The sequence below is a fragment of the Rhinolophus hipposideros genome (assembly GCF_964194185.1).
Source record: "Rhinolophus hipposideros genome assembly, chromosome: 8".
In the NCBI taxonomy this organism is placed as follows: Eukaryota; Metazoa; Chordata; class Mammalia; order Chiroptera; family Rhinolophidae; genus Rhinolophus; species Rhinolophus hipposideros.
This window is the reverse complement of record NC_138054.1, coordinates 84,401,333-84,429,150: the sequence shown is the minus strand read 5'-3', so window position 1 is coordinate 84,429,150 and position 27,818 is coordinate 84,401,333. Positions and strand designations below refer to the sequence as shown.

The following is a 27,818-nucleotide window of genomic DNA, read 5'->3' as shown; positions in this document are numbered from 1 at the left end:
TCAGGAGGGCTCCAACCTCAATTTCCTGGGTGGGAACAACAGGTTATATGCAAATATCAGGCTCCTTTCAGCCAATCCTGAGCTCCTGGCTCTGGGAAGGGGCTGGGCTTCCAGGACTGCAGCCAATGAGCTAGCACCCCAGGCTAGAGGGGCAGGGCCAGGGTCTTTTAAACCACTTGCCAAGGGGCTGGTGGGGTAGTATTGGGTTTTGTGGCCCAAGGCTAATTCAAGGCCAGCATGTCGTCGTCGCTACAGAGGATAGTGCGTGTGTCCCTGGAGCATCCCACGAGCGCCGTGTGTGTGGCTGGTGTGGAGACCCTCGTGGACATTTATGGGTAAGAGCCAGAGCCCTGGGGGGTTGCAGGACCTTTGTGCTGAACCCCTGGGCTCTCCCTGTGAGCTGTGTAGGGTTTCCTCACTCACATTCCTCATGTGAATTTGACTGCTCTCTCTGGAACCTTGACCTTGGAACGCCAGACAATCACAGAAGGCTTGGGTCCTGCCTTTCACAGCAGGATTTCTTGAAGACCCCAGCCAGGGGACTTAAAGTGTAGGAGACTGAATTGGGGGGGTAGAAAGGCTTGTAGTGACTGAGCTCTGGCCAGGTCCTTGGAGGGTGCTGGTGCTACGAGGGTCTGGGCACTTCCTCTGTCCAGAGGACCCTGCAGGCTGGACCGGGAGTCTGGCTGGGCACACAGGGATAGAAAGAGACATACTGCTCCCTGCCTGCCACCTCCAGCCTAAGAGCCTGAAAACAGAGCGTCAATCATGTTTTTCAAAATTACTTATTCTTCTAGAGCATTAATTCAGTGGCAGGTGCTGTCCAAGAGCTTGACTGACAGGACTCTTGACTATAACACTTGAACTCTAACTCCGAATTTAACTTGTACAACAATCCTGTGAGCTAACTTTACTATTCGCTTCATCTCATTTGACAGATGAGGAAACTGAGGCACAGAAAGGGCAAGCCGTTTGCTCGGGTTACTCAGTGGCCAAGCCAGAATTTAAGCCCATTCGTAGTCCTGAGTCATCTTAGCTGTCTGTCACATGAGGAGGAAGGATCGATCTGGTTTCCTTTAGCCATTCAACGCCCATGCATTATGCCCCTGCTGTATATCCATGTCCTTAAGGCCTGCAGGTGGGGCCCCACCTTCTCTCTCTCTCTCTCAGGAAGAAAAGGAGAGCGGGTAGAGTTTCGGGAACTGGGCCCTGGGAACCAGCAAGGAGCTGGCTACTTAGCCTTTTGGGGAGTCTTCAGGGGCCCCAGCTCCTGAGGCTGAGCTGGGGACAGGGCGGGGAGAAGGCAGAGCCGTGTCATATTCCCATCTTACAAGTCTCCCAGTCTCTCCTCAGACGCGGTTTCTCAACCTGAACACTATGGACATGGTAATTCACTGGGGGGGCGGTGAGGGGTGGGTGGGCGTGGGGGGGCCACCCTGTGCACTGAGAGATGTTCAGTAGCCTCCCTGGCTTCTTCTCACTGGATGCCAGGAGCACACCTCCCACTTGTGACAACCACGTCTGGACATTGCCCAATGTGTCCGAGGTGGCGGGAATCACCCTCAGTTGAGAACCAGTGTCCTAGATTAAAACTTACAAATTTTTAATCTTAAAACTTAAATTAAAACTTAAAAAAGGCACCACCGCCTTCTCCAGCACTGGGTGCCCATGGGGGTGACTCATCTTCCCTGGCTGCCTCCTGCCTGTAGGGCAGATGTGTTCCAGTTTGACCTGCTCCAGGAGCTGGGGGCTGGTTCCTCCCCTCCAGAGTTTCCTGAGAAGATGGAGAATGGATTGGGACCACGAGAGGCAAAAGCAGCAGTGTGTTGGGGTGCTGTGAGTGTGTGGGCCATGCTGGGATTCACAGAGAGGCTGTGGGTGCGGCAGCCACAGAGTGGGGGACGTGGAGCCTCTAGCACCTTCAAACTAAGGATGCTTGGGTCCTGATGACCAGACCCCCTTGGTATTACATTTGGGTCTAGAGTAGGCAAGGCATGGGGACACAAAGGTAACACACAGGCATGGACCCTGCCCTCTGGGAGCACGGTCATTCGGAATTCCCGTGGAAGCTGCACCTCCTCACAGGGGTGCTGCAGAAGGGACTCTTGTCTTGCAAGGGGAGCAGGCCTGGGTTAGCGATAAGCTCTCTTCCGGCTTGGAGATGCCATGATTTAGTAGTAATCCTGGGTGCTCGGACTGTGGGCCAAGAAGAGAAGGGGCAGTGGGTATGGGCCTCAGTCCTGGCTCCGAATCTTAGCAGCTGTGTGACCCTGGGAAAGTCACTTAACCTCTCTGAGTCTGTTTCTTCATCTGTAGGATGGAGATAATATAATAATAATGCCAGCAATGATTAGAAGCTGCTTCATCCAGTCATAACCCTAAGCCCTTGACCTAGGTTAACTGATTCTCCTGACAATTCTCTGAGGTGGTACTATCATCCTCCCCATTTTATAGATGGGGAAACTGAGGCACAGAGAGGTTAACTAACTTGTCCCATGTCACACAACCAGTGAGGAGTGGCAGAGCTAGGATGCAGCCCCAAAAATTGGTCCTTTACTTCAAAGGGCTATTGGGAGGATTGAATGAGATTGTGCCTGTAGAGCACGGAGACAATAACTGTCATGTGATGAAGGTTCAATTACGGTAAATGTCACCATTATTATCACCGCTGTGATCATTTTAAGGCTTTGTCCTGGCCTTGTGGGCAGCCTCAAGTGTCCACAAAACTGCCATACACAAGATGACTGGGGTGCAACCTCTGAGCCATACTGGGAGAAGGAGATGAGAAAAGAGAAATTAGTATGGGCTGAGCAGTCAGGGCAGGCTTCCTGGAGGAAGGGCACTAACCAGAGCCTTGAAGGATGAGTACAGGCAAGACCACTGGACGTCTATCTGCAGCAGTGGATTAAACCCTGGTTTTCTGCCTTGCATTGAGTTAGAGATGGCCCTGACTTGGTGAGGGGGCTTTGTTTTCCTGAGCAGGGATTCGTTGGGGAAACAGAAGGATAATACACTGGAGTGCTGAGCCGTGCCCCAGGGATAAGCGTGCAGCCAGCGTTAAGAACCGCTGTCCTAGGTGGACCGGCAAACCGCTCACATCACCCCTTGCTCATCAGAGGTGGAAAATGGGGTCAAAAGGCTTGGGTACTCAGGGGCCAGCAACCCCGAGGTTTGGTCCAAGCTCTGTCACCATTTGCTGTGTCATCTGGGCCTCAGTTTCCCCACATGTACCCTGAAGAGGTTGGCACAGAGCAGTGGGTTTCAAGCTCTGCTCACAGAGGCTTTTGAGCCCCGTCCCTGATTTGACAAAGCAGTTCCCCTTCTGTTTCCAGCGGATTTTGATGTGAGAGCTCTGACCTGCTGGTGCAGAGCGGGGGCCTGGGCCACGCCTGCATCTCCACCTCTTAACTGTTGGGGCTTTAAGATAAAGGGTTTGCAGGGCTGCAGTTTCCTGGGGTGGGAAGAAAGTGGAATTAAGGAGGGGCAGTGATTTCCTGCCCCTGGTTCTGTTGGTGAGGCTGGCAGAGTCCGGGATCTGGGAGCCTTGCTGAGCAGGGAGGAGCAGCAGGTACTACTCCCCTGAGCCTGAGCTGTCTGGGCCTTGGTCTTCTCTGCCCCCCGGGCTGCTTGGTGGTCATCTTGTCAACCTGTGTGTTTTCAGCCACTGGGGCCTGCTTTTGTTTTCCCAGAGGGGGAGGCCCTGAGTCCATGAAGGGAGAGGATGGCTTTGGGTTTGCGAGGGAGTGGGGACAGAGCTGGATGTGAGTCCTGGCTCTGTCACTTACCAGCTGTGTGACTTTGGGCAAGCCACCTGCCATCTCTGAACCTCAGTTTCCTCATCTGTAAAGTGGGGATAATAAGGCTATGGGAGCTACCATCCTCACCATTGTCACCATACTCCTCCTCACCACTGATGGGGAGACACAAGACACAGGGGAAGAACTGACTTATCTTGGTTCCCAGGAAAGGGTTGGCTCACAGAGTCACCCCCGCATGCCCTGGGGGCACCAGGCTCTGGTGTTTCTGAGACAGTCTGCCCTTAGCTGTGGTTCTGACTTCACTGGGTGTCCGAATGGTTTTCAATGCAGGTTCCAGGGCTCTGCCTGCAGCACTTCCGGTTTTGAGTCTGTGTTTTCACCAGGTGGGTCTGGGGTTGGCCACTGTGAGGGTGACCAGCTGTCTCGGTTTGCTTGAGACCTTCTAGGTTTCAGCACTGAAAGTCTGTACCCTGGAAAATACCTCCGTCCCTAGCAAACCAGAATCGTTGGTCACTCTGCCATGTTTCACCCTCCATTTACCACCTCCTAGGTTGGCCAGGAGGGCTTAAGCAGGATCTTGGACTGTCCCGTGAGTGGACAGACCCAGCTGGGGAGAACCCGAGGCCCCAAGCCACATGTACCTCCCCGGGGTGGGCTGGGGGACACTGTCCAGAGCAGCATACTGATGGCTCGGGGTGGCCTGGCTGGAGGAAGATGAGCCTCTGGCCACTTCTGCCGTCATTCAGGAAATGGGAAATCCATGATGCAGGTCACCTTTCAGCAGCCACGCTTCCTAACACACAGCTTCTGTGACGGTGTGAGCACTGGACTGGGCGTCTGGAACCCTCCCTTCTAGTCCCTTCTCTTCTGGGCCTCAATTTTCCCAGCAGTGAAATGAGGGCATGAGTTCAGGTGCTTCTGACTTTCTCTCATCCTGCGTGTTTACGCACACCTACTCCTTTCATCTTCTCATTAGCCCCACTTTACAGACACTGACACTGAGGCAGAGGGAAGCCACATCGCTTTCTCAAGGTCACACACCTAGTGAGCGGTGGGACTGGGATTTCAACCTAGGCTCCCCAACCCCAGAGTCCACAGGCATAACCACCTTGCCACAGCTCCAGCGTGTTGCCCCTCCTGATCAAGAATCATCACGGGCCCCCCATTCCATTTCAGAGAAATGAAAAGGAGCATGTTACAGAGTTTCAACTTGACCTCCCAAGGCTCCACAGTGAAGACGCCTTCCCCTCAGATGGGTCTCTTCCTTGTCCTTGGTTCACCTGCCTTCCTCCCGGAAGCCTTCACCCGATGCCTTAGCCCACCCTCTCAAACTACCTCCAGCTTCCTGTGCCTTAATTTACTTTAATGACTCCTTCCGCCATCCTGGGCGGGCGTTTTCCAAGCCTTTCCTATCAATTATCACATTTGAGCCTCACAATGGCCAGAGGTTGGCCAAGGGGGGGGGGTCATTATCCCACTTTATAGGCCTCCAGGGAGGCTAGGCGGTTTATTCAAGGTCACCTAGCTGATGTGTGACCCAACCTGGCCTAGAACCTGACTCCTGACTGGTCTTGGCACCACCGAGCTCTTGCCTTCTGCGGGCCCCGCCTGGGCTGGGGTGCTTCCTCCCAACCCCTTACACAGGCCCTGCCCAGGGAGGTAGAGGAAGTGGGGCTGAAATACCCCAAACCCAGTGTCTGGAGCCTTGGAATTGGGTGGTGCTTTCATACCAGAAGGGCAATCAACGGTGCTCAGCTTTAGCTGTGTATGTCTGGAGTCCAAGGGCAGCTTGGGGTCGGGGGGACTTCCACAGAAAGTTACAGGCTTCCTGGGGCACCAGGTGCCTAGGGAAGTGGGGCTGAGGAAGGAGCAGAGGGGAGAGTACGCCTAGGTATGAGGGGGGCCCTGCAATCCTGAATCTGTTTCCGTCTTTCTGGCTCTCCATTTCTCTGGGTCTCTCCGTGTCTTGGTCTCTCTTCTCTCTGTGTCCCATGCCTTTCTGTCCAGGTTCTCTACGTTCCCTGAGGGGCTGGCCCACACACCCAGGGCGGGACAGGACAGAGGGCACAACCAGCCCTGGAAATTACAGACTGTGGGAGGAGGCTTGCCAGATAAAATCTAGGAGCCAAGTTAAATCAAAATCCAGATAAGCAATTAATCATTTTTTAGTGTATGTCCCAAATGTTGCATGGGACCTATGTACACTAAAACAATAATTTGTTGTTTATCTGAAATTCAAGTCCAGCTGGGTGTTCTGTATTTTTATTTGCTAAATCTGGCAAGAGAAACAGGTGTGTGAGGACACTGGGCAGTGCAGTGGAGTGGGACCCACTTGACGGAGCTGAGCTTGGATTTGGTTTATTTTTCATTTTATTAAAAAAAAGCTGCTTTGAGAAGTATCAGAATCATGCTGGTGGAAGAGCGAAGAGGGTGTTTTGAAGGAGGTCTGCTCCCCTCCGGGTGGGGGTGGGGAATGGAAAGGGCCTGGGGTCACATGACCAGCCGTGCAACACTGGGGAAGTCTCTTGCCCATCCTTAGCCTCAGTTTCACCACGTGTAAATGGGAGTAATAATCCCCTTCTGCTGGGGCTGCAGTGAGTTAGATGAGCTGACGTTCGGAAAGGCGTAGCCAGCCCTGCCGTGCTAAGTGTGCAGGACATGGGGGCCTCAAGGGTTATGATTATTGTTGTTTCTCTTGGGGAGTTGCTGGGTAAGAATGTGGACTCAAGATCCAGAAGGCCTGGGTTTGGATCCAAGTCCTGTCACTTACATGACCTGAAGTTACTTAACCTCAGTTTCTCCATCTGTAAAACGGGGACAATAAGAGTCCTTACCTCCTAGCGTTGTTGAGAGAATGACATGACATAATACACGTAAGGAAACTCAAACAGGGCTGGCACATAACAAGGGCTCAATGAATCTTGGCTTCTGTTATCCCCGAGGTGCACGTGTGTGCTGCGTCCTCCAGGAAGCCTCCTGGTCCCTCTGGCTCACAGTGACCTCTCCCTTCGTGGCGTCCTACGGATGCCTGACCCCATGGCCCTGAGCCCCATCTGGATGCCCTGGGCAGTGCTGTATCCTCAGCTCCTGGGGGGATTGAAGGCTTTGGGGAAAGCCGTGGGAGTATCTGCCTCAGCCTGGCAGTGCCCACTTGCACAGTGGGCACCCCACAAACAATCAGAGGATGAACAGGCTAATTTCAAACAGGATTTCCAGACTAGCTGGAGTGGAAGAAATGCAGTCCCAGGGCCAGATGACATCACAGACTTTTTAACCCTACCTGGGAAACTCACAAGGGAAATGTGAATGAACACAGAGCCTTGGAATGTGAGAATGCGTTCCCGGCTTGACTCCCAAGAGCTTCCTGTGAGGATCGGAGAGACCTGGGGTGGTCAGGGAAGGCTTCCAGGAGAAAGCAAGAGTTTGAGAAAAAGCTCGAACATCTGAACAAGGGCTTCCCCATCTAGCACTTCCCATGGCAATCTGTTCTTCCCAGGTCGGTGCCAGAGGGCACAGAGATGTTTGAAGTCTACGGGACGCCTGGGGTGGACATCTACGTCTCTCCCACCATGGAGAGGGGCCGGGAGCGTGCGGACACCAGGCGATGGCCCTGTGATGCAGGGATGGAGATCATTGTGGTCCTGAACTCTCCCAGCAATGACCTCAATGACAGCCATGTGAGTGCGTCCCCTGGTCTGGGAGCGGCGTGGGGAAGCGGTGATCTGGCTCCACCAAGGCCCAGCGCCCTCTCTTTCCCCAGAGTGCTACCCTGGCTCTGGAGCCAGCCAGCTCTGCAACTTAAAAACACAAAGTGTGTGACCTCTGGCAAATAGGACACACATCACCCCCTGGGCCTCAGTTTTCCCATCTGTAAAATGGTGATAATCATAGCACCTTCCTCCCATGAGTTAGTGGTTTTTCTTTCTCTTGCTTTCTAAGACTCCTTGGGAAAGGAGTTGCCCCAGTTCTTCTGTGTTGGACCTCAGTTTCCCCATCTGTAGGCTGAGGGTTGATTAGGTGATCTCTGCCACTCTGAATGAAGGAGAGAACGCAGGGACAAGTGACAGCGGAGGAATGCTGCTTCCTGAGGAGACCCCCTTCTCCACGGTGACATTTCCCCAAGTTGCCTCGCCCTCCCTAATCCACTCTCTTCCTGTCCCCATTTCCTTCTCAGAGGCATGATGCGTTACTTCCCTTCCTCTCCTCTCTCTGATCATTCACCCAGCAAGAATGAGTGTAACAAGCCCCAGCTTGAAGCACTGTTCTGGCTTCAGGACAGGGGACATTTAAAAAGTGGGAGGAATGGGGTGCCCTTGAGCCCAGCACAGGTGATGCTGCCTTAAAAAGGCTGGTGGGAACCAGAACTTGATGTATGAGAGTGGTGGGGTTACACTCCATAACAGGGGCCATGTTTGGGGAAGCTGGCCCTTTAAGAGTACTGACCATTGCCAGGCACTGGGAAGCCATGACCTCATCCAGCCCTCACAATAGCCATGAGAGGCAGGGTCTGATCCCCATTTCACAGGTGGGGATACCAAGGTTCAGAGTGACTGTCTTGGGGCCATGTGGCTAATCAAAAGGAAAGCTGGGGACAGGGTCTCTCCATTATGCCTCTATACTCTGCATGTATCTGAATTGAGCCTCTCCACTGGGTTCTGGGAGACAGGTGGGGTGGGAGACAGGTGGGGCAGGACTCAATGAACCCATTTTACAGACAAGGAAACTGAGACTAAGAAGGGACAAGGCTTACCGGAAATTACATGATCCAGTGAGTAGCAGAATTGGTGAGGGTCAGGACAAAGTCCCCAGGGCAGGGCAAGAGGACCAGCAGCCTATGAGGTGCCCTGCTGAGCCGAGGGCTATGTGGACATCTCCCCACCCTGACCTCCTCGGCCATGAGGACCACAAGGATTGAGGAGGGTCAGAGTGTAGCTCCTTTCCCCTCCCCCACCTTTGGCCAGAATCCAGGTAATTGTATGTCTGAAGCAAGCCTCATTGCTGAGGCTTGACACATGGGGGTCAGTAATTACAGGATTTCGGGGCTACCAGGACCAAGGGGTGAGTCACATCTGTAAGATCCTAAACCCTCTGCTGAGATGAGACTATCAGAGTCAGACAGTTGAGGGACCCACATCAGGAGGGAATGTCCAAGTAAAGGGCTGTAGGTTGAAGGCAGGGCTTTAATTGCCTTATTGTCCTCACTATCTTCAGCCCCACCTTTGACGGTTATTGCTTTATCATCCTCACCATCTTCAGCCCCAACTTGGACAGTTATTGCATGCTCACTGTGGTCCAGGCACCGTGGACCACCGTGCCAAGCATGCCACATGCATTCCTTCTTTAATTCTTACAGCCTATAATGAATCCTACGGGGTAGGAATTATTATTATCCCGACTTTACAGTTGAGGAAATTGAGGCCCAGAGAGGATAGTAACTTTTCCCAGGCTATTTACATATGGTGCATCCAGAATCTGAACCCTTACACCATGACACCTGCCCACCAATAACAATAGCTGATTTCTTGGGCCCTTCCTACGAGATCAGTCTTTTACATGTTTGTTTCTTAGCTGCCCTATAGTCCTGTAAGGTAGGAACCTGTACGGTCCCCGTTTTGCCGATGAGGAAACTGATCTGGCTGAGAAAGGTGAAGGGCTTTGGCCAATGTCACAGAAACCAGAGGTGCTGGGCTCAAGTCTAGGCCTGTCTGAGTCCCACAAATAGAATGTTGGCTTGGAGGGTATTCCTAAACCCAGCACAGTCCAAACTTCTCATTTTACAAATGGTGGGACTGAGACCCAAAGGGGAGCAGGGGCTCGCCAAAACCACACAGAAGTCATCAGCCAAACTGGGACTCAGGTCTCCATAGAATCCCTCACAAATAGTTCCCATTTGACAGATGAGCCAACTGAGGCATGGAAAAAATAAATGGCATAGCGAAGGCTAAAGGAAGAACAGTGTGGGTGAACTCAATTTCAGTGCACAGAGGTTTCTGAGACCTCTTCCCTTCCTTGCCAGATAGCCCACAACCTGTCTTTTGGGGTGGGGGTTCTTGGCTTCATCCAACATGACCCTGGGCTCATCTCTCTACAGGTTCAGATTTCCTATTACTCCAGCCATAAGCCCCTGCCCCTGGCCTACGCGGTGCTCTACCTCACCTGTGTTGGTAAGTTGGAGGCCGTGCTGAGGGTGTGCCAAGGGGCCTCAGCCAAGGGCGATGGAGAGTCGTTGGGAATGACACTGAACAAGGATCTTTTTACAAAAATCAACTAGTTTTATTTGTTAAATTAAAGTAAGAAAAGCACATAAAAAAATCCGAACAGTACAAAAGAGTATACAGTTGACCCTTGAACAACATAGGTTTGAAATGCACTTATATGTAGATTTTCTTTCAGTTGACCCATGCAATTCAATTGACCCACGTAGTTCAAACCAGTGCTGTTCAAGGGTCAAGTCCACGGTTGAGAATCTGAGTATGCAGAGAGCCAACTGCAGTTATATGTGGGAGGTTGGTGCCCCTAATCCCAAGCCGTTCAAGGGTCGACTGTACATTGAAAAGTAAACCTACCTCCCTGTAACCCAAGACTTCCAGGTCTCCAGCCCAGCATCTTTCTACAGAAACGCTGTGCTTATACAAGCAGACACATGCCTACCTTTCTATTCCCCCCTTTTGTAAGCAAATGGAGGCATGGACAGACATGGAACTGGACCTTGCTTTTTTGAACTTAATTTTTTCTGCCAATTCTCCATACAACTGATATATATCTCCAGGCAAGATGTCACAGATGTTAGAACTATCAAACAAGAAATGTGAAGTACCGGTGATTAATGTGTTAAAGGCTCTCGAGGAAAAGGTGGATAACACGCATGAACGATTGGGAATTTCAGCAGAGAGACGAAAGCTACAGGAAGGACTCGAATGGGAATGCTGGAAATATAAATCATGGTGACAGATGAAAAATGCTTTTGATGGGTCCATAGGTAGACTTGAAACAGATGAAGAAAGAATCGGTGAATTTGAAGATAGGGCAACATTGACCCAAAATGAAACATGAAGAGAAAGAAAGAATGAAACAAACAAAATAACAGAGTAGAGATCCAGTAGCTCTGGGACAGTATCAAACAGTCTAAACTCAATGGCATTCCCATCAAAATCTGACATGGCTTTTTAAAATAGAACTTCATAGAGCTGATCCTAAAACTCACATGGAAGAGCAAAGGATAAGAATAGCCAAGACAGGGCGGCCAGATGGCTCAGTTGGTTGGCATGTGAGCTCTTAACAACAAGGCTGCCGGTTCAATTCCCGCATGGGATGGTGGGCTGCGCCCCCTGCAACTAAGATTGAAAATGGCGACTGGACTTGGGGCTGAGCTGCGCTTTCCACATCTAGACTGAAATACAATGAATTGACTTGGAGCTGATGGGCCCCGGAAAAACACACTGTTCTCCAATATTCCCCAATGAAAAAAATTTAAAAAAAAGAATAGCCAAGACAATTTTGAACAAGAACACAGCAGAGGAATTCATGGTACCAAAGACTTTTTTTCCAAGCTGTAGTACTTGAGGTCGTGTGAAGTTGGTGCAAGATTAAATACAGACCGATGGAACCAATCGAGAACTGGACATGGACCCACGCTCATGTGGTTATCACGTGAGAATCAATAAACTGGGAGCTGTATCTCATACCATACTCAAAAATAAATTTCAAAGTAAAATAAATTTCAGATGGGTCAAAAATCTTAAGGTGAAAAGTATTTAGAAGAGAATATCTGTAAGGCCAAGGTCAAGGTTTTCTTTAACAAGGCAAAACAATAGCACAGATCATAAGGGGAAAGATTGATAAGTTAGGCTGTATTAAAATGTATAACTTCTAGGGGTGGCCGGTTGGTTCAGTTGGTTAGAGCGCAGTGCTCATAATACCAACATCGCTGGTTAGATTCCCACATGGGCCAGCGAGCTGGGCCCCCCACAACTAGATTGAAAACAACGACTTGACTTAGAGCTGATGGGTCCTGGAAAAACACACTGTTCTCCAATATTCCACAATAAAAATTTAAAAAAATAATAAAACTTCTATACAACAGAAGATGAAAAAAACAACTGGGAAAAGAAATGTGCCATAACTATGGCTGACTCATCGAGATCATGGAAAACTCCAACCAATAAGAAAAACAACCCAAATTAATAGAAACAACCCAAAAATATGAACAAGCAATTCATAGAAGAGAAAGACCCAATGATCAGAACCCAAATGAAAAGATGCTTAACTGAGTGTTGCCAAGAATGTGGGCCTGGGGAGCCTCTTGCCCCATGGTTCGGAGTTTGCTTTGATACAAGCTTTTGGAGACAATTAGTCAGAAAGCTGAAAATGCTCCATCTGCAGGAGGCATCGTTAGAAGTAGACTGCTGAATTATGGGAAATGTACATAGGAAATTTCGATAGCTATTGCCAAGTGCTCTCCAAAACCACAGGACCACTTTATATTCCTGCTAACACTGTGTGCTATCAGCCTTCTCTGTTCTTGCCAGAGAGATTGATTATCTCATTGTTGCTCTAATTCACTTTCCTTTAATTAGGACTGAGGTTGGGTATTTCTCCGTCTCTCCCTCCCTGAACACACCCACACCCACACAGCCACACACACACACACACACACTCACACACACACACACACACACACACACACACACACACCCTTGTTCACTGGAAAAAACATACAGAAAAGTACATAAAGCTTTCTTTTAGACATATGAGTTCTGACAATTAAATTCATGAACTCATCCTAGAAAAAGTGCTATGTACCTCACTGCTGACTATCACTACTGTCACCTTCGAAATACTCCCCTTGGGAAGCTGTGCACCAACGCCAGTGCCTAGTCCACCCTTCAAAGCAATTTTGGAACTCTTTTTCTGGAATGGCCATCAGAGCTGTCATCGTATTACCCTTGATGTCTTGAATGTCATCAAAATGTCTTCCTTTCAATAATTCCTTTATCTTGTGGTAAATAAAGAAGTCATTGGGGGCCAGATCAGGTGAGTAGGGAGGGTGTTCCAATAGTTATTTATTTACTGGCGAAAAATTCCCTCATAGACAGTGCCGTGTGAGCTGGTGCATTGTTGTGATGCAAGAGCTCCTTCGGGACCATTTTTGCACACACCTTTCTCATGCCAAGATTTTCAGTTAAGATTTTCGTAACTGTTTCTCTATCAATGTTTACTCGGTCTGCTATGCTTCTCAGACGACGATTTTGACGTACAATTTGACGAATTTGTGCAATGTTTTCATCAGTTCTGCTCGTTACTGGCTGCCCTGAGCTCTCTTCATCAGTGACGCGTTCTCTCCCCTCAGAAAAACGTTTAATCCATTTGTACGCTGCACTGCCGTTTTCTTCATGGTATTAGCCTCATAAACTTGGACTAACATGTCCCTAATTTCACCTCCACTCTTGCCAAGTTTAACAAGAAATTTAACGTTTGTTCGTTGCTCTAATTCAAGCTCAGACATTCTCGCGATGGCACACAAAAGCACCCAACAATAATGAACGCCACTCAGCAAGACACCGCCACATGTTAACACAAACACAGCTGTGAGACTCTGATACACCAAGGTGATGAAACCTCACTGAGCTCTTTGTACAGTGCTGCCCATGTAAGCGCACGGTGGGAAGTTCGTGAACTTAATTGTCAGACCTCGTGCACACACATTAATGAAATTGCAAAATAAACACTTAGGCAACCATTACCCAGGTCAGGCATGGAACATGACCAGCACCCCAAAGTACCCCCAACGATACCCCTCTCTGATAATAATTCCCTCCTTCCTGAGGTAACTAGTATTTTGTGATAAGTATTTCCTTGCTTTTCTTTGTGGTTTTATCACCCAATATGCATACCCAAGTTATATAGCCTATTTTTGCCAATCTTTGAATTTCCCGTGGATAGGATCCTATTGTACATATGCTTTGGGGTTAGGCTTCTTTTGCCCACATTATATAAATTTGTGAGATACATCCACTTGTTGCGAGGTGGTTGGGTATGTTTTCGCATGTTTAAAACTTATTTCAAATTCTTCCTCCCCACTACCCCTCCTTGAATGTTTCATTGCTGTTGTAAAATCTCCCCCAGTTTCTAGGGAGACACATGAGAAGGTGGAAAGGGGGCTGGCTTTTGGGGAGTGTGAGATGAACGCTGAGGCACAGAGAGGTCACACAGCTAGTAGGTAGCAGAGTCCAGAGTCACATCTACGTCTGACACCAAAGTCCAGGCTCACTGCCCCATCCCCAGGAGATGTGGCAGCTTCACACAGAGCAAGAATGCAGAGGGCACCTTGGGCTCAGTGCAGGCCATGCCCCAGACATGAGGGGCTGTAGGGGTGCAGAAGAGGGAGGGGTCAGGGAAGGCTTCCTGGAAAAGGCGGTGTTTGACCTGGCCTTTGCTCTGCTTCCTCCCCAAGGCCTCTTTCCCCAGCTCAGGAAGGAAGGCTTGAGATGCCCCCACCTCTGAGCAGTATCGTCTTGGAAATGACTTCCATTTGCCCAGCCCCAGACAGGTCCAGAGATGGAGGCTCAAAGGTGGAGGCCACAGGCCTGTTCTGGGCCCCGGGGAACTCTGTGATGACTTAACCTCTGCCCTCCCCTTGCAGACATCACTCTGGATTGCGACCTGAACTGTGAGGGCAGGCAGAACAGGAGCGTTGTGGACAAGGTAGGGCATCTCGGCCTGGGGCCAGCAAGGGGTGTGGAGTTTGGAACTTTATTTACAGAAACAGGCATTGGGCTGGATTTGGCCTGTGGGCTGTAGTGTGCTAACCCCCTGATCTAGGTGGAAAGGAAATCTACCATCTATGAAACTGTTGACAAACTTTGGGCTGCATTGTGGTGGTACTTAGTGCAGTGGGAATTCAGAGGAGAAGGTCGAGGTGGACGGGGTGAGCAAGGAAGGCTTCCTGGAAGCGAGTCCACTTGAGCTGGGCTCTACAGGGATGCAAAAGGGAGAGTATTCCAGGTGGAGGAACAGCAGGAGCCAAGGCCAGGAGGGAGGGATGGATGGCTTTAGAATCAGGAGATTGCCCGTTGAGAGAGGACATTGGCTGGAGATTCATCACAGCCAGCCATGAAAGGCAGCTGTTAGTTTGGACTCGATGATGGGGGCAGTGGGGGACCATTGTGGTTTCTTGAGCAGGAGGTGCTACAGTGAGCGTGGACCTGTCCTCTCACTGTAGGGTGAAGAGAGGCAGAGGCGGGGTTAGGACGCTGGCCAGGAGGTTGCCGGGGAGGGAGGCCCACGTCCCCCTCATCAGCTCTGCTTTGTGATTGGCAGCGCCAGTGGGTCTGGGGGCCCAGTGGATATGGAGCCATCCTACTGGTAAACTGTGACAAGGACGACCTGAACTGCAATGACCAGGACAACCATGACCAGCATGTGCGTTCCCTGCAAGGTGAGGGGCCAGGGAGCCCGTGTCCCTGGTAGTCCAGGGTCATTGCTCAGTTACCCCGCCGGGACTCTGATCCACAGGGTGGCTCTGAAAGCAAATCTCGGGTCACAATTCCAACTCCTGGGCATGCCTCATGTTCCTCAAAACCTGCCTTGGGCTGGCAGGTGCCCCTCCCAACACCCCGAGTGCCAGCAGGCACTCAGGCACCGGGGCGGGACTCTGGAAATGAGCTACGCACCTTTCTCTCCCTGTGGAGCAGAGAATGCTAACATTATTTGAGCACCTACTGTGTGCCAGGCCCTTTCCAGAAGTTCTCTGTCTGGCTCTACAGACCTGGAAGACATGTCCGTTATGATGGTGCGGACCCAGGGCCCCGCTGCCCTCTTCGATGACCACAGACTTGTCCTCCACACCTCCAGCTATGACGCCAAGAGGACACGGGTCTTCCACGCCTGCGGTGAGTTCATGCCCCGCTTGCCACTGTCAGGGGGCCTCGTTTCCTGTCTTGGTCCGGTGGGCAGGCCCTGCTCAGGCCACTCGGGCTGCCTTCGGGGCCAGAGTAAGAACGGTCAGATGTGTGAGCTCTGGAACTGGTTGGCTGGCCCGAGGTGGTTTTATTGGATGAATGAATTTTTAAAATATATTTTAAGCACATGTATAAATGTTTTTTATCAAAAATTTCAAATTTTTGATAATAAACACAAAAGTAGAGAACACAGTGTAACAAATCCCCAAAGGCTAACCACCCAGATTCAACAAGAATCACTGTTCGCCTCTCTTGCTTCACCTGTCCCTTCCTGCTTGCTGAAATATTTTTACACCCGTCCCAGGGGTTGTGGATGTTGTCCCTACAAAAATTCAATGTGCATCTCCCAAAACACTAAACAACAAAACAAAATGACTGTTGATTACTTCACATCGCCACAATGCCATTATCACAAATACAAGCAAGAATATAAAATACCTTTCAAAAATGCAAATGTATGCAAGTAAGAAGATGTCCATTTTTGAAGAGAGCAAATACAGAAGTATGTAAAGTAAGAAACGAGCGTCCTCTCTACCTCTAAACCTGTCTCTTAACACGTATTCACTCTTAACAATTTGGTATGTATTCTTCGGGACGTTTTTTCTATATGCTCTAAGTGTGTGTGTGGGGGGGTGGGCATATTCTGCTTTCCAATCTGTTTCCTTCATTGAATTATAGATCCGACATATCTTTCTGTGTATTTATTTGGTTGTTTTGCTCTTTCCCACAGCTGCATAGTATTCCAAAGCATGCAGGTTCTGTAACTGATCCGGTCCCCTGAAGATAGGATTGTTTACAGTGTTTTGATTTAACAACAAAGGTCCCTTGAGGGCAAGGACCTTGCTCATGGTTCTATCCTGAGTCCAGAGCTGTGCCTCCTAGATACATAGTAGGTGCTCAGTAAATATTTGTTCAATGAATATGTAAACAACCAGGGGACCCCCTGTGTGTGTATTTTGTAGGAAAGATACCTAGAAGTGGAACTGCTGGTTAAGGGTAGACATTACTTTGTTAGATGCTGCCAACTTGTCCTCCCAGCTGCCCACCCCCAGCCTTGCCCACACTGGGTATTAGGTATCTTTCTCTCTTTTGCCAGTGGGAGGTGAGAGGCAGGATTTTTCTGGCCTGCATAGCTCTCCTGCATCGCTCACACTCCCCAAGTCCACCAGGGAGTCACAGCCACTGCTTCCATCCATCTCAGGTCCCGAGGACTCGTGCGAGGCTTACAGACACGTGCTGGGCCAGGGCAAGCTGTCCTACGAGGTGCCACGCTTCCATGGGGACGAAGAGCGCTTCTTTGTGGAGGGCCTCTCCTTCCCTGATGCTGGCTTCACGGGGCTCGTCTTTTTCCACATCACCCTGTTGGACGACTCCAATGAGGTAGGGGGTGGCCAGACAGAGAGGGCGACCAAAGGGCTCCATTCCTGAGAGAGACCGGCACTGCTGGTGTGAAAGACCCCAGACTTCTCGACCACCCCCCTGGATCCTCTCTAGAAACTAACACATGAGTGGTTTGCTGAGGGCTACAAGGTCCTTGGCTCGCCCAGGCCTCTGGACTCCGAGGCCAGTGCTGTCCACTCTGCCCCTCTCCTGCAGGATTTCTCCGAGTCCCCGATCTTCACTGACACAGTGGTGTTTCGTGTGGCGCCCTGGATTATGACGCCCAGCACCCTGCCGCCCCTGGAGGTGTACGTGTGCCGGTGAGTCTGGGGGCTCTGGGGGTCCTTCTGACGCTGATGGCCCCTCTGGCCTCAAGCCTGGCTCCATCCTGAGCCACTCTCCCCGGGATTATCTGCAGTGTGAGGAACAACACGTGTTTTGTGGACGCAGTGGCGGAGCTGGCTAGGAAGGCTGGCTGCAAGCTGACCATCTGCCCACAGGCTGAGAACCGCAATGACCGCTGGATCCAGGTACCACGGCCACCAGGCAGCACCCAGCTAGGACGCTGTGCTGGAAGGAGAGGCTGGCCTATCCCAACTGGGCGGGGGGCTGCTGGGCACATCCAAGAGGACCTGGGCGCTGCGATCATCCTCCCCAGGGCTCTGCTCTTTCTAATTCTAGACCTAGAGCTCACCCACTCTCTCCAGAACTTTCTGAAGACCCAGGCACACACCTGACACTGGATTTGACACCCATTCACCCTCAGGATCTGGGCTAAGCACGGGGTGGGCACACACTCCTTGCCCTCAGAAACCTGGACCAGCAGTTCTCAACAGAAGGCAATTTTGTCTCCCTAGGGACATTTGGCAATCTCTGGAGACACTTTGGTTGTTACGCTTAGTGGCGGTGCTACTGGCTTCTAGTGGGTAAAGGCAGGGATGCTGGTAAACATCCTACAGTGGACGAGACCGTCCCCACAACCAAGAATTACCTGGTCTCAGTGTCAGTGGTGCTGAGGCCGAGCCCTGATATGGTGAACTGCTGTGATAAAATTCCCCACTCCTACAATGTAGGATAGAGCAGGGGTGCCACCAAAGTGCCAGATGGGTTTAGAGGAGGGTGGCACCACCTCTGTCTGGGGGATCAGTGAAGACCTCCAGGAAGAAGGGCATCTGAACTGGACTAGATTTGGTAAATGGATGGGAATTCCTGCCATTTAGCAAGTGTTTACTGCAGGCCACGGGTCATTACCATAGTGTCATTCCATCTTCTTGACAACTCTGTCATTACCCACGTGAGGAACTCTCAGGGGGACAAATCCCCAGGGCCAAAGAGCTGGTAAGGGCCGCGCTGGGACTCAGTAGACGGTGGATCTGGCAGGGAACAGCATGTGCAAAGGCCCAGGGGTAGGAGGCATGAGAAAGAATGTCATGTGCTCTCTTTGGTCAGGGCCAAGGTTCTGTGAAGGGCAAGAATTGAAGTGGGAGTTCTTGAATGCTGAGCTAAGGAGCTTTCATGGTTGGAGGTTTGTCCAATTAGGCAGTTCAGGGTAGGATTGTGGAGTGCGATGAGCTGGGCTACTGATTAGATATGTGCCTGTGGACAAAACCCCCACACACAAAATTAGACCTCTCTGCTCCTCACTTTCCTCATCTGTAACATGGGGTAATAATAGTGCTTGTGCATGGGTGTGACATGAGCATTAATGGAGTTAATATTTATAAAGGGCTTAGGGCAGGGCCTGGCACATAATAGTGAGCTTCTCACTGGACATGTAGTTTGTCAGCACTGAGCTGTCTTTGCCTACAGGACCAGTGGGGTCAGGGCATGTTTATGGTTCTGAGAAGGAGACAGATCTGTACCTCCTAAGGTCCCTTCAGCCCTGTCTAGCCATCAACCCCCTCTGACCACATGTGGAGGCTAGAGGAGTGGCTGATGCCCAGCAGCCTGCCTGTTCAAGTATGACCACCCAACTCTCCCTCTGTGTCCACTCTGTCCTGACCTAGCATGGGGACACGCCCAAGGTCACATCCATATTCCCATTCATTCCTGGCCTATCTTGCTGTGTGACACTAGGCAAGTGCACCCCGTCTCTGAGTTTCGAGCCCCTCCTCCATCCAGCAGCCATCACCACCTCTGCCCTCTTCACTCCCAAGGGCAAAGTTCCCTGAGGCAGAGAACTCTCGTAACATCTTCCCCAAGGAGCTCAGTGCCAGACAAGTGGGGAAGCTGTAGACTGTCCACAGCTGGGCGTCTGTCTCATTCGCAGGATGAGATGGAGCTGGGCTACGTTCAGGCGCCACACAAGACCTTCCCAGTGGTCTTTGACTCCCCAAGGAACGGGGAACTGCAGGACTTCCCTTTCAAAAGGATACTGGTGAGTGGTCCAGGCCACGGCCCATCCTTGAGGGCCGAGGGACATTACCCCGAGGGCAACACCGGGGTGAGGGGTACGGAGGACAGCACTGGGAAACCTTTTCTTTAGAGCCAGGTACACTTCAATTTAAATTTCAGATAAACAATGAGTGTCTTTTTGGCATAAGTATGTGCCAAACATTGCATAGGACATGTTTATACTGAAAAATATGTGTTGTTTTGCTGAAATTCAAATTTAACTGCACATCCTGTATTTTCATTTACTAAATCTGGTAGCCTTGGATGGGGGAGGCAGGGCGATACAGCAAGGCTTTGGAGTCAGAGCAACCCAGCTCTGTCACTCACATGCTGTGTGACCTTGCATGAGTCACTTCCCCTCTCTGAGCCCCAGTATCCTCATCAGTAAAAATGATATTACAGCGCTGGCCTCAGGTATTTGTGAGACTTCTCTATGCCTACAGCGGAAAAGCATGCAACACTGTTAGTTGGTATTGTTATTGGTGATACCAATAGGACATCGCTTGCTGTCATAGAGAATAGAGGGCCTCACCAACGTCCCATGGGATCATACCAGTGGTAGGGGGCTCTCATCCCTTAAGTTCCTTCTACGAAGTGACTCTGGGGAGTTCTCCACTTTTCCAGAGTTGAGAGACTGAGGCTTGGAGGGTCATCACCAGCCTCTTGGTCCCCAGGGACAGGCCACTCTAAAGCAGCCAGATACCTGCCCTTGGGCTGGACTTGGCAGAAAAGAGAGTAAGGGGGTGGCCATGGCCTCAGGCTTCATGGCCTAATGAGGAGTGGGAGCAACCAGAGCCCTCTCTGCCATCTCCCTGTGACCACGAGGAATAACATGTTCTGATATGGCAGCAGGGCCAGAAGGCCTGTGTATGTTTCCCAACTGTGGCCACTGTGTATGCATGAAATGTTGAACAGGTCAGATGCCTGTCTTTGACTCAGTATTCCCATCTGAAGAATGGGAAGCCACTCCCGCCCCATCTTTAAGGAGCTCGGAACCCAGCAAGTTGGTTCAGGCTCTTCCTGATGAGCATCCCCTCCCCTGCCCTGCCACCGTGACTCAGTTTCCCCTTCCAGGGTCCAGATTTCGGCTATGTGACTCGGGAACCACAAGACAGCTCTGTGAGTGGTTTGGACTCCTTCGGGAACCTGGAGGTCAGCCCCCCTGTGGTGGCCAACGGGAAAGAGTACCCTCTGGGGAGAATCCTCATTGGGGGCAACCTGCCTGGGTGAGAGGGGAGCAGGGAGAGGTTCCTGGGGTGGAGTCTGAGGGTGGGGGTGGTGATAGTGGCTGGGGGAGGTGAATGGCCATTCCACTCCTCAAAGAGAACCAGAAGGAAGGAGTGATGAGATTGTAATCGCAGATGGGGTGGGAGTGGGGGTACTAGGCTGTTCAGCGGGCACTGTCCACACTTACTTCAGGGAATCAGAGGAGGCTAGAGCCAGCCGGGACCTAAGAGATCATTCAGCCCAACTCTTTCATTTTACAAGTGGGCCCAGAGAGGGTGAATGACCTGGAAAGGTCACACAGAATACAAACTTATGACTTGACTTACCGTAGGTCTTCTGATTCAGGAAATCAATAGATGCTGCTCTCAATCGTTACAGGAGAAAAAGCTTTCAGTCTCAACAGTCCTGGGAGAAATTGCATTTAAGTCAAAGCTTGTTCATACTATGGTGCAAATGACTCAGATCAGGTCTTTACCTGAAAGCAGAAGGGAGGTATAGGATATGAAAAGTGAGATGGCACGCGCGTGCACACACACACACACACACACACAGTAATAGATGATGTTTTATTCAACATGTGACACCTGAGTACCAATGGAAAAGAAATTATATGGTAATGGTTTTTCGCTGTGGAATAGACCAAGACATAGAGCCAACCAAATTCAGCAAAGCCATTAGAACAGACTTGGGATCAAATAACTGATGAATCAAGAAGCTTTGGAGGGACACACTGCCCTCAAACACATCACCCCACAGAAAGAGGAAGTTTAAGCTATGCCATTAGCTCCTTCTTCAGCAGGCAAAGAAGAAAGGGGTTTAAGTTCACGACCGTAGAATGCTGGGGCTGTGAGGCCCCTCGGGGGTGATCTTGTCCACCTCGCTCCGCAGTGATTACAGGAAAGTGAGGCTGCAGCTGGAAAAATGGGAGATAAACTCAAAGAGGAACGACCGGATATGGGGGACAGAGCATAGGGGTGAAATCAGTCTCTGAGAATGTGAGGATGGGGTCTGAGGGTGGTTCTGAGGATTTGCCTGGATGGTAAGACCTGGGTGGGTCACTGACCTGCTGTGATTGACCTGTCCTGCGTCTGCCTCTTTGAGAACTCTCCTTGAGTGGAATTTTATAATATGTATATATTTATTGTCTTTCTTACACAAGAATCCATGTTTTTGAGTGTTTTTTTTTTTTTTTTGGTAGATATTGCAGAAATCTTGAACTCTTGTCATTCCATTTCTGCATAGGCTTTTTGTGTGTGTTTTTTTTTTTAGTTAAGCAACTTTTTTTTAACCCCTTGGGCCCCAGGTCGAGTGGCCGCAGGGTCACCCAGGTGGTACGGGACTTCCTTCACGCACAGAGGGTGCAGCCACCCGTGGAGCTCTTTGTGGACTGGTTGGCTGTGGGCCACGTGGATGAGTTTCTAAGCTTCGTTCCTGCCCTCGATGGGAAGGTAAGGACTTGGGTGACATGACTGTCCCCGGTGTCTGGGTCAGGGGGTGAGGTCCAAGGAGCCCTGCTGAGGCCAGGGAGCTCAGCAGAGTCTGATCTCTCCACACAGGGCTTCCGGATGCTCCTGGCCAGCCCTGGCGCCTGCTTCAAGCTCTTCCAGGAAAAGCGGAAATGGGGCTACGGCAGGGCCCTCCTGTTTGAAGGGGTTGTTGGTGGGTACCAGTGCTGTGTCCCTCATCACAGCTTTCCAACCTCCCTCACCTAAAGCAAGACACATTGTGGTTTGAGAGAGGGATGGCAAATTTTAAAGCTGGGCTGTCCCCTCAAAATTCAGGAACCTCCACTCCTGCCACTGCACACCTTGCTCCAGCAGCCACCATTGCCCGTGGCTGGGGCAAGACTGGCAGGGAACACTGTGGTGGATGATGGGCCTGGGGTGGGCACGGACAGAATGGATACACTCCCAGCTTCATGGGATGTGACCAGCGCAGTCGCACAGGGCCCTCTACTCAGAAGGGCCCCTCGCTTGGGGTTTAATGCTCCACAGTCACTGTCTTGGAATTCTAAATAATTTGTGCGTTGTGAGTAAAATCTGATTGATCGATGGAACAGCTCTTGGGGGTTTGGAGCCTGGGCTCATGAAACGTCCCATGAACAGTCTCACCTCCTGTCACCTCCTAGTGTTGAGTTCCCTCTGCCCACTCCCCCTCTCAGCCCCAAGCTTTCCCTCCCTGCCCGTGCCCAGCGACTGCTGCAGCCCTCCTCCCCCAGCGGGAGCCTGTGTGTGTGGAGGGTTGGGCGCATGTGCCCCTCAACATCTCAGGGAGGGGCCTGGCCTCAGTCACCTCTGTCTTGGACAGAGGCAGTGCCATGGGGTACATCGTGAGCAATTTGGTAGGGTTGAGCCTCTTGCCCATCTCTGATCCCAGGAGGTACCTAGCCTATTCTGGTGCAGAGTCTGTAATACCCTCTGAGGTCGGCTATTCACCATCGCTGGGGTGGTGGGCCTGTGTGAAGGGGAGGTGTCCATGTGTGACCCCCAGCTCTCCGGCTGGGAGGGGCCAAGTCCCAGCTGGGGCTCCTGGCGCTGTTAGGGTCTATACTGACCCTGTGGTGTCCCCATGCCCAAAGGAGCTCAACATCAAATAGTGCCATGACAGGGCAAGAGAAAGGCTGTGGAAGAAAGAAAAAGCTTTAGATTTTAGTACCTTTAATGGCACTTTTTTTCTGCTCGGGAGGTTGCTCGTTGGGGCTGGAGTAGGTGCCAAGCTTGCTGGGGTGGCTGTCAAATTCCCAGTCCCACCAAGACTGTGTGACTCCTAGAGGGTCCTTCCTCTCTGACAGGGACCCTGGAGGTCTCAGGGTAGAGATCTTTTGGCTGTCAGGATGGTAGATTTTCTTGGCCTCGTGGGAGGTAAATAATACCCTGGGCCAAACTTATTCCGAGAGGAAAGCTTCTGCAGAACTTAGAAACTCCCAAGTATAACTCCCCACGCCCTCTTTGTCTCCATTCACTACGGTACCCCCTCTCCATTCACTATGGGATTCCAGCTGCAAAGTGTAAGAAACACAGCCTTCTCCAACCCCACTGCTCCCTGCTGTGCAGGGGTTGCCCATCTTGCAGATGGCAGGTGGGTCCGGGAGAGCTATCTCCTTTCCTTTGGTCAAAGCCTGAGGCCCTTTGTGAGCACTGGGCTTGGATTTGATCATAAGCCTCCCACTCCCATTTCCTAGCTGTAAGACCTTGGGCATGTCTTTTACCTCTTTGAGCCTCAGTTTCTTCATCTGTAAAGTGGGGATAACAATGGAACCCAACCTTGTGGGGTTGCCGTGAGGGTTATGGTGTGCTGATGTAGAATACTCGGGGCCTGCGTGTGATAAGAGCTGAATAAACGGCATCTGTGAGGATTGTGGGCTGTTGGCTCTAACCTCCCTTTCCCTGTCCAGCCTCGTCTCCTTGGGCACCCCAACAAGCAGGCAGGAAAGCCGAGCCTCTGGGGAGCTCCATGCTTCACTACTTAGAGGACAGGGAGAAGGTCCAATGGTGTCCACCAGAGCCGGCTTCAATGGGTGGTGGATGACCCAGCCCCACCACCAATAGACAAAAGAAGAGGAAGCATCCCCCAATGCCCTGAGAGAGGGGGTTGGTAAATTTCTAATAAAAGGCATTACCACTTCCAGTGAGTTCAAATACAAGTCTAAAGTTCATAGCGCTGTGGCCCCCTCCCACTCCTCCCACACCCAGATTTGCACAGTGGCCCAGCTGAGCTCTGTTAGGTGGTTCCTACCAGTGCCCAGAAAGGCCAGCGAACTGCTGACTCAGCAAGACCAGGAGCTATGAACTTGGCCTCCGCCTGGCTGTTTCCCAGCGCAGGTGGCCCTCAGTACTGGTGTTCCTGGCCCTTCTTTCATGTCTCTCTCTCCCCTTCCCAGGTAATGTGCAGGACACCGTCTCCATCAACCAGGTCCTCTCCAATGAAAACCTCATCAGCTACAATAAGTTTGTGCAGGTACAAGGGCCATGGGCTGTGAGTAGGTGGGCATGGCTAGGGACAGAGATGGGGATAGAAACCTGAGGCTTACAGTTCACAGAAGTTCAGGCTGCAACAGGCCCAGACAGAGGGTGTCTAACCTCCCTTTTGACCCGAGAAAAAAGGGGGTAAACCATGTGCATGTGGGGAGGACAAGCATTCCAGGCAGAGAGAAAAGTACAGACGATGGCTCTGAGGTAGAACAATGGAGCTTGGAGTGTAATGAGGCGGAGCCAGGAGGCCGATGGGGTTACACGAGGCCTTGTAGGACGTTGCTAGGACACTGGCTGTGAGACTGGAGGCCACTGGGGGATTGGAGCCGAGGAGGGACCTGGTCTGACTTAGGCTCTGAAAGCGTCTCTCTGTTGCTGTGTTGAGACTATATCATTATATCATGACTGAGGATGTGGGAGGTGACAGTAGGTCCCCACAGAAAACATATGGTACCTCAAGCTGGATAACTAGAAAAGTTTAATCAGGGATCAGCCTCCCAGAGCACAGAACAGAGAAGATGCATGGTGTGTCTGGAAAGGCAAACAATATCCAGGATCCTACAAGCAGCAAATGCCAAGATGGGGTTAAACATGCAAGGATTTTATCAGGGAAAATGCCTGTACCAGGAAAGAGGAAGATCGCTGGAGGAAACTGGGAGAGTGGACCCGGAGTGAAGGAGAAGGAAGGCAGGCTAGGAGATAGAAACTGGGGAGTTGTCACTGTCGAGATGGTGTTTAAAATATGAGACTAAAAGATCCCCTAAGTAGTGAAGCATCTAGAGAAAGGAAGAGGGTCAAGGATGGAACACTCTGGAACACTCTCATTTTGCACCAGCCAGTAGGACAGGACGGTGAAGGGTGGGACACAGCACAGGTATATTCTGATGAAGGGCCACAACGACCAGGTTTGTGGGCAGAGTGGATCCGTGGTCACCTGGGCAGCCCACCTGCCCTTAACCAGACATGATCTCTTGGGGCTTCCAACACACATTGACCAGGGCTCCCCCACTCTGCCTCCACGCCCCACCTCCCAGAGCTGCATCGACTGGAACCGGGAGCTGCTGAAGCGGGAGCTGGGCCTGACAGAGAGGGACATCGTGGATATCCCCCAGCTCTTCAAGATCGAGAGGAAAAAGGCGGTGGCCTTCTTCCCTGACTTGGTGAGGCCACCATCGTGACTTAAGGTTTCATCAAGTTAGGCTTCAAGCCTGCACTCCCCAGAGGGGCAAGATGTTTGGTCGCTGCCATATTTAGGATTGTGGTGGCTGGTGGGGGTGGCAGAGAAAAATCAGGGGTCTCATGGTGCCCAGCAGACGGGCTTCTAACTGGTTGGTTGTCATGGTTACTATGGACGCACAGGAACCCTTTGCTTATTGGCCATCAGGGAAGAGCCCTTCCCTCCTCCCAGGGACCCACTTGATATTTATGGGGTGAACGGATGGTTACGTGAGGTCATGTGTGTAAGGCACACAGCATCAACTGGGGGCTCGGATGCCCATTCTGCTCCCGGCCTATAGCTGTTCATCCACCTGCCATATATCAGGATCCCCTATAGGGGGTACAGAGATGATAAAGGCTGCTCCCTGCTCTCAATCTAATCTGGAGACGGGGAAACTTCCCGTCTCTGAGGTCCTCTCTCAATGATCTATATTGTACAATAAAGGGACGTAGCCGTTCAAGGCGGGATACAGTGTATGAGGCAGGTCTGGGGACCCAAGAAGCCTTCCTCGAAGAAATGGCCTTTGGTTGAGCCCTTAGGAGTTTTCCTCTGGTGCTCTAGAACTTGAACATTCATCTCTAACACCTGGACCACTGGGCACCCACCCCAGGTGTTCTGATTCTGCAGGTCTGAGGGGGGGCCTCAGACACTGCTACCAGTCTAACCAGCACCCAGGTGACACTCATGCTGCTCTCTGATCGCTCTGCTGGAGATCACCCAGCTCCCTCCCCACATCGCCACCTCCCACCCTGCGTCCCCTCCCTACATCTGTCGCCTCCCCACCTCCATCGTCTAGAGGAACTCAAGTCACCCGTCATTCGAGCCTTGCAGGGAACCCCGTCACACCACCATTGCTTCATCCCTGCCCCCCTTTTCTCCTTCCTCTTTTTGGCTTTTTGCCCTCCTTGATTTCTCCACCTGCAAAGCCTCTCATCACTCTCCTTCCTTCCTGCATGTTTAAGACAGCCTTGCGATTATGTGGGTGCTCCCAGAGGCTTGTGCATGGGTTCAGATTCTTGTGTTTGCAGGAAACCGGGGACCACCCAAGCCAGCTTCAGCCAGAGATAAAGATTTAATATAAGGCTACCATGAAGCTGAGGGCAGGGATGGCTGCAGTGGGGCTTCAGGAGGACCTGCAACCATTTCTTGTCCGTATCTTTCTACATTATTCATTCCCTCCCTCTTTCCTCCTCCTCCATCCTCCAGCTTGGCTTCTTTTGCTTCTCTGTCCCTCGGGACGAATATGACCACACGTTATAGATACAGACTCAGACAGAGATTGATGCCTCTCCCACCATGTCAGCTTCAAATACCCGAGAGAGAGAGAGACTCTGATTGGTCCAGTTTGGGTCAGATATCTACCCTGGTCCAATGAGCTACAGCTGACGAGGTTGGGATTCTGTAACACAAACATGGCAGCCACCACAGTCCACCAATAAAGAGGGCACCAGAGAAATAAGTTGCCATTGTGAGCTCTGCACATGCGCCTATGGAAATGCACTGCTGGCTAGAGTTCTTACCAGCCCACTTCCTTACCCACTGCACGAAAGGGCGAGTTGCTATTTTCAAGGCTGCCTAAAAGACAAACCCAGGTCCTTCCAGGTACAGTGAGGGTGTTGGGGTTGGAGCGGATGATGAAGTGCCGCCCCTCACCTGGGATCTGACCTCGTTGCAGGTGAACATGCTGGTGCTGGGGAAGCACCTGGGCATCCCCAAGCCCTTCGGGCCCATCATCAACGGCCGCTGCTGCCTGGAGGAGAAGGTGCGGTCCCTGCTGGAGCCGCTGGGCCTCCACTGCACCTTCATCGACGACTTCACTCCATACCACATGCTGCACGGGGAGGTACACTGTGGCACCAACGTGCGCCGGGAGCCCTTCTCCTTCAAGTGGTGGCACATGGTGCCCTGA

The 27,818-nt window shown here is 51.3% G+C and overlaps 1 protein-coding gene across 1 annotated transcript; it reads left to right on the top strand.

Moving 5' to 3' along the window:
• Positions 1 to 237: 237 nt before the first annotated feature.
• Positions 238 to 27,818, top strand: PADI3 (peptidyl arginine deiminase 3; the record flags this gene model as incomplete). The annotated part of the gene is made up of 16 exons (XM_081058070.1): positions 238 to 335; positions 7,255 to 7,435; positions 9,850 to 9,922; positions 14,401 to 14,462; positions 15,078 to 15,195; positions 15,524 to 15,649; positions 16,920 to 17,098; positions 17,315 to 17,418; positions 17,517 to 17,628; positions 19,368 to 19,475; positions 20,567 to 20,718; positions 22,023 to 22,167; positions 22,276 to 22,378; positions 24,600 to 24,676; positions 25,725 to 25,850; positions 27,585 to 27,818. 16 exons carry the CDS (start codon positions 238 to 240, stop codon positions 27,816 to 27,818), a joined length of 1,998 nt encoding a protein of 665 aa, XP_080914196.1.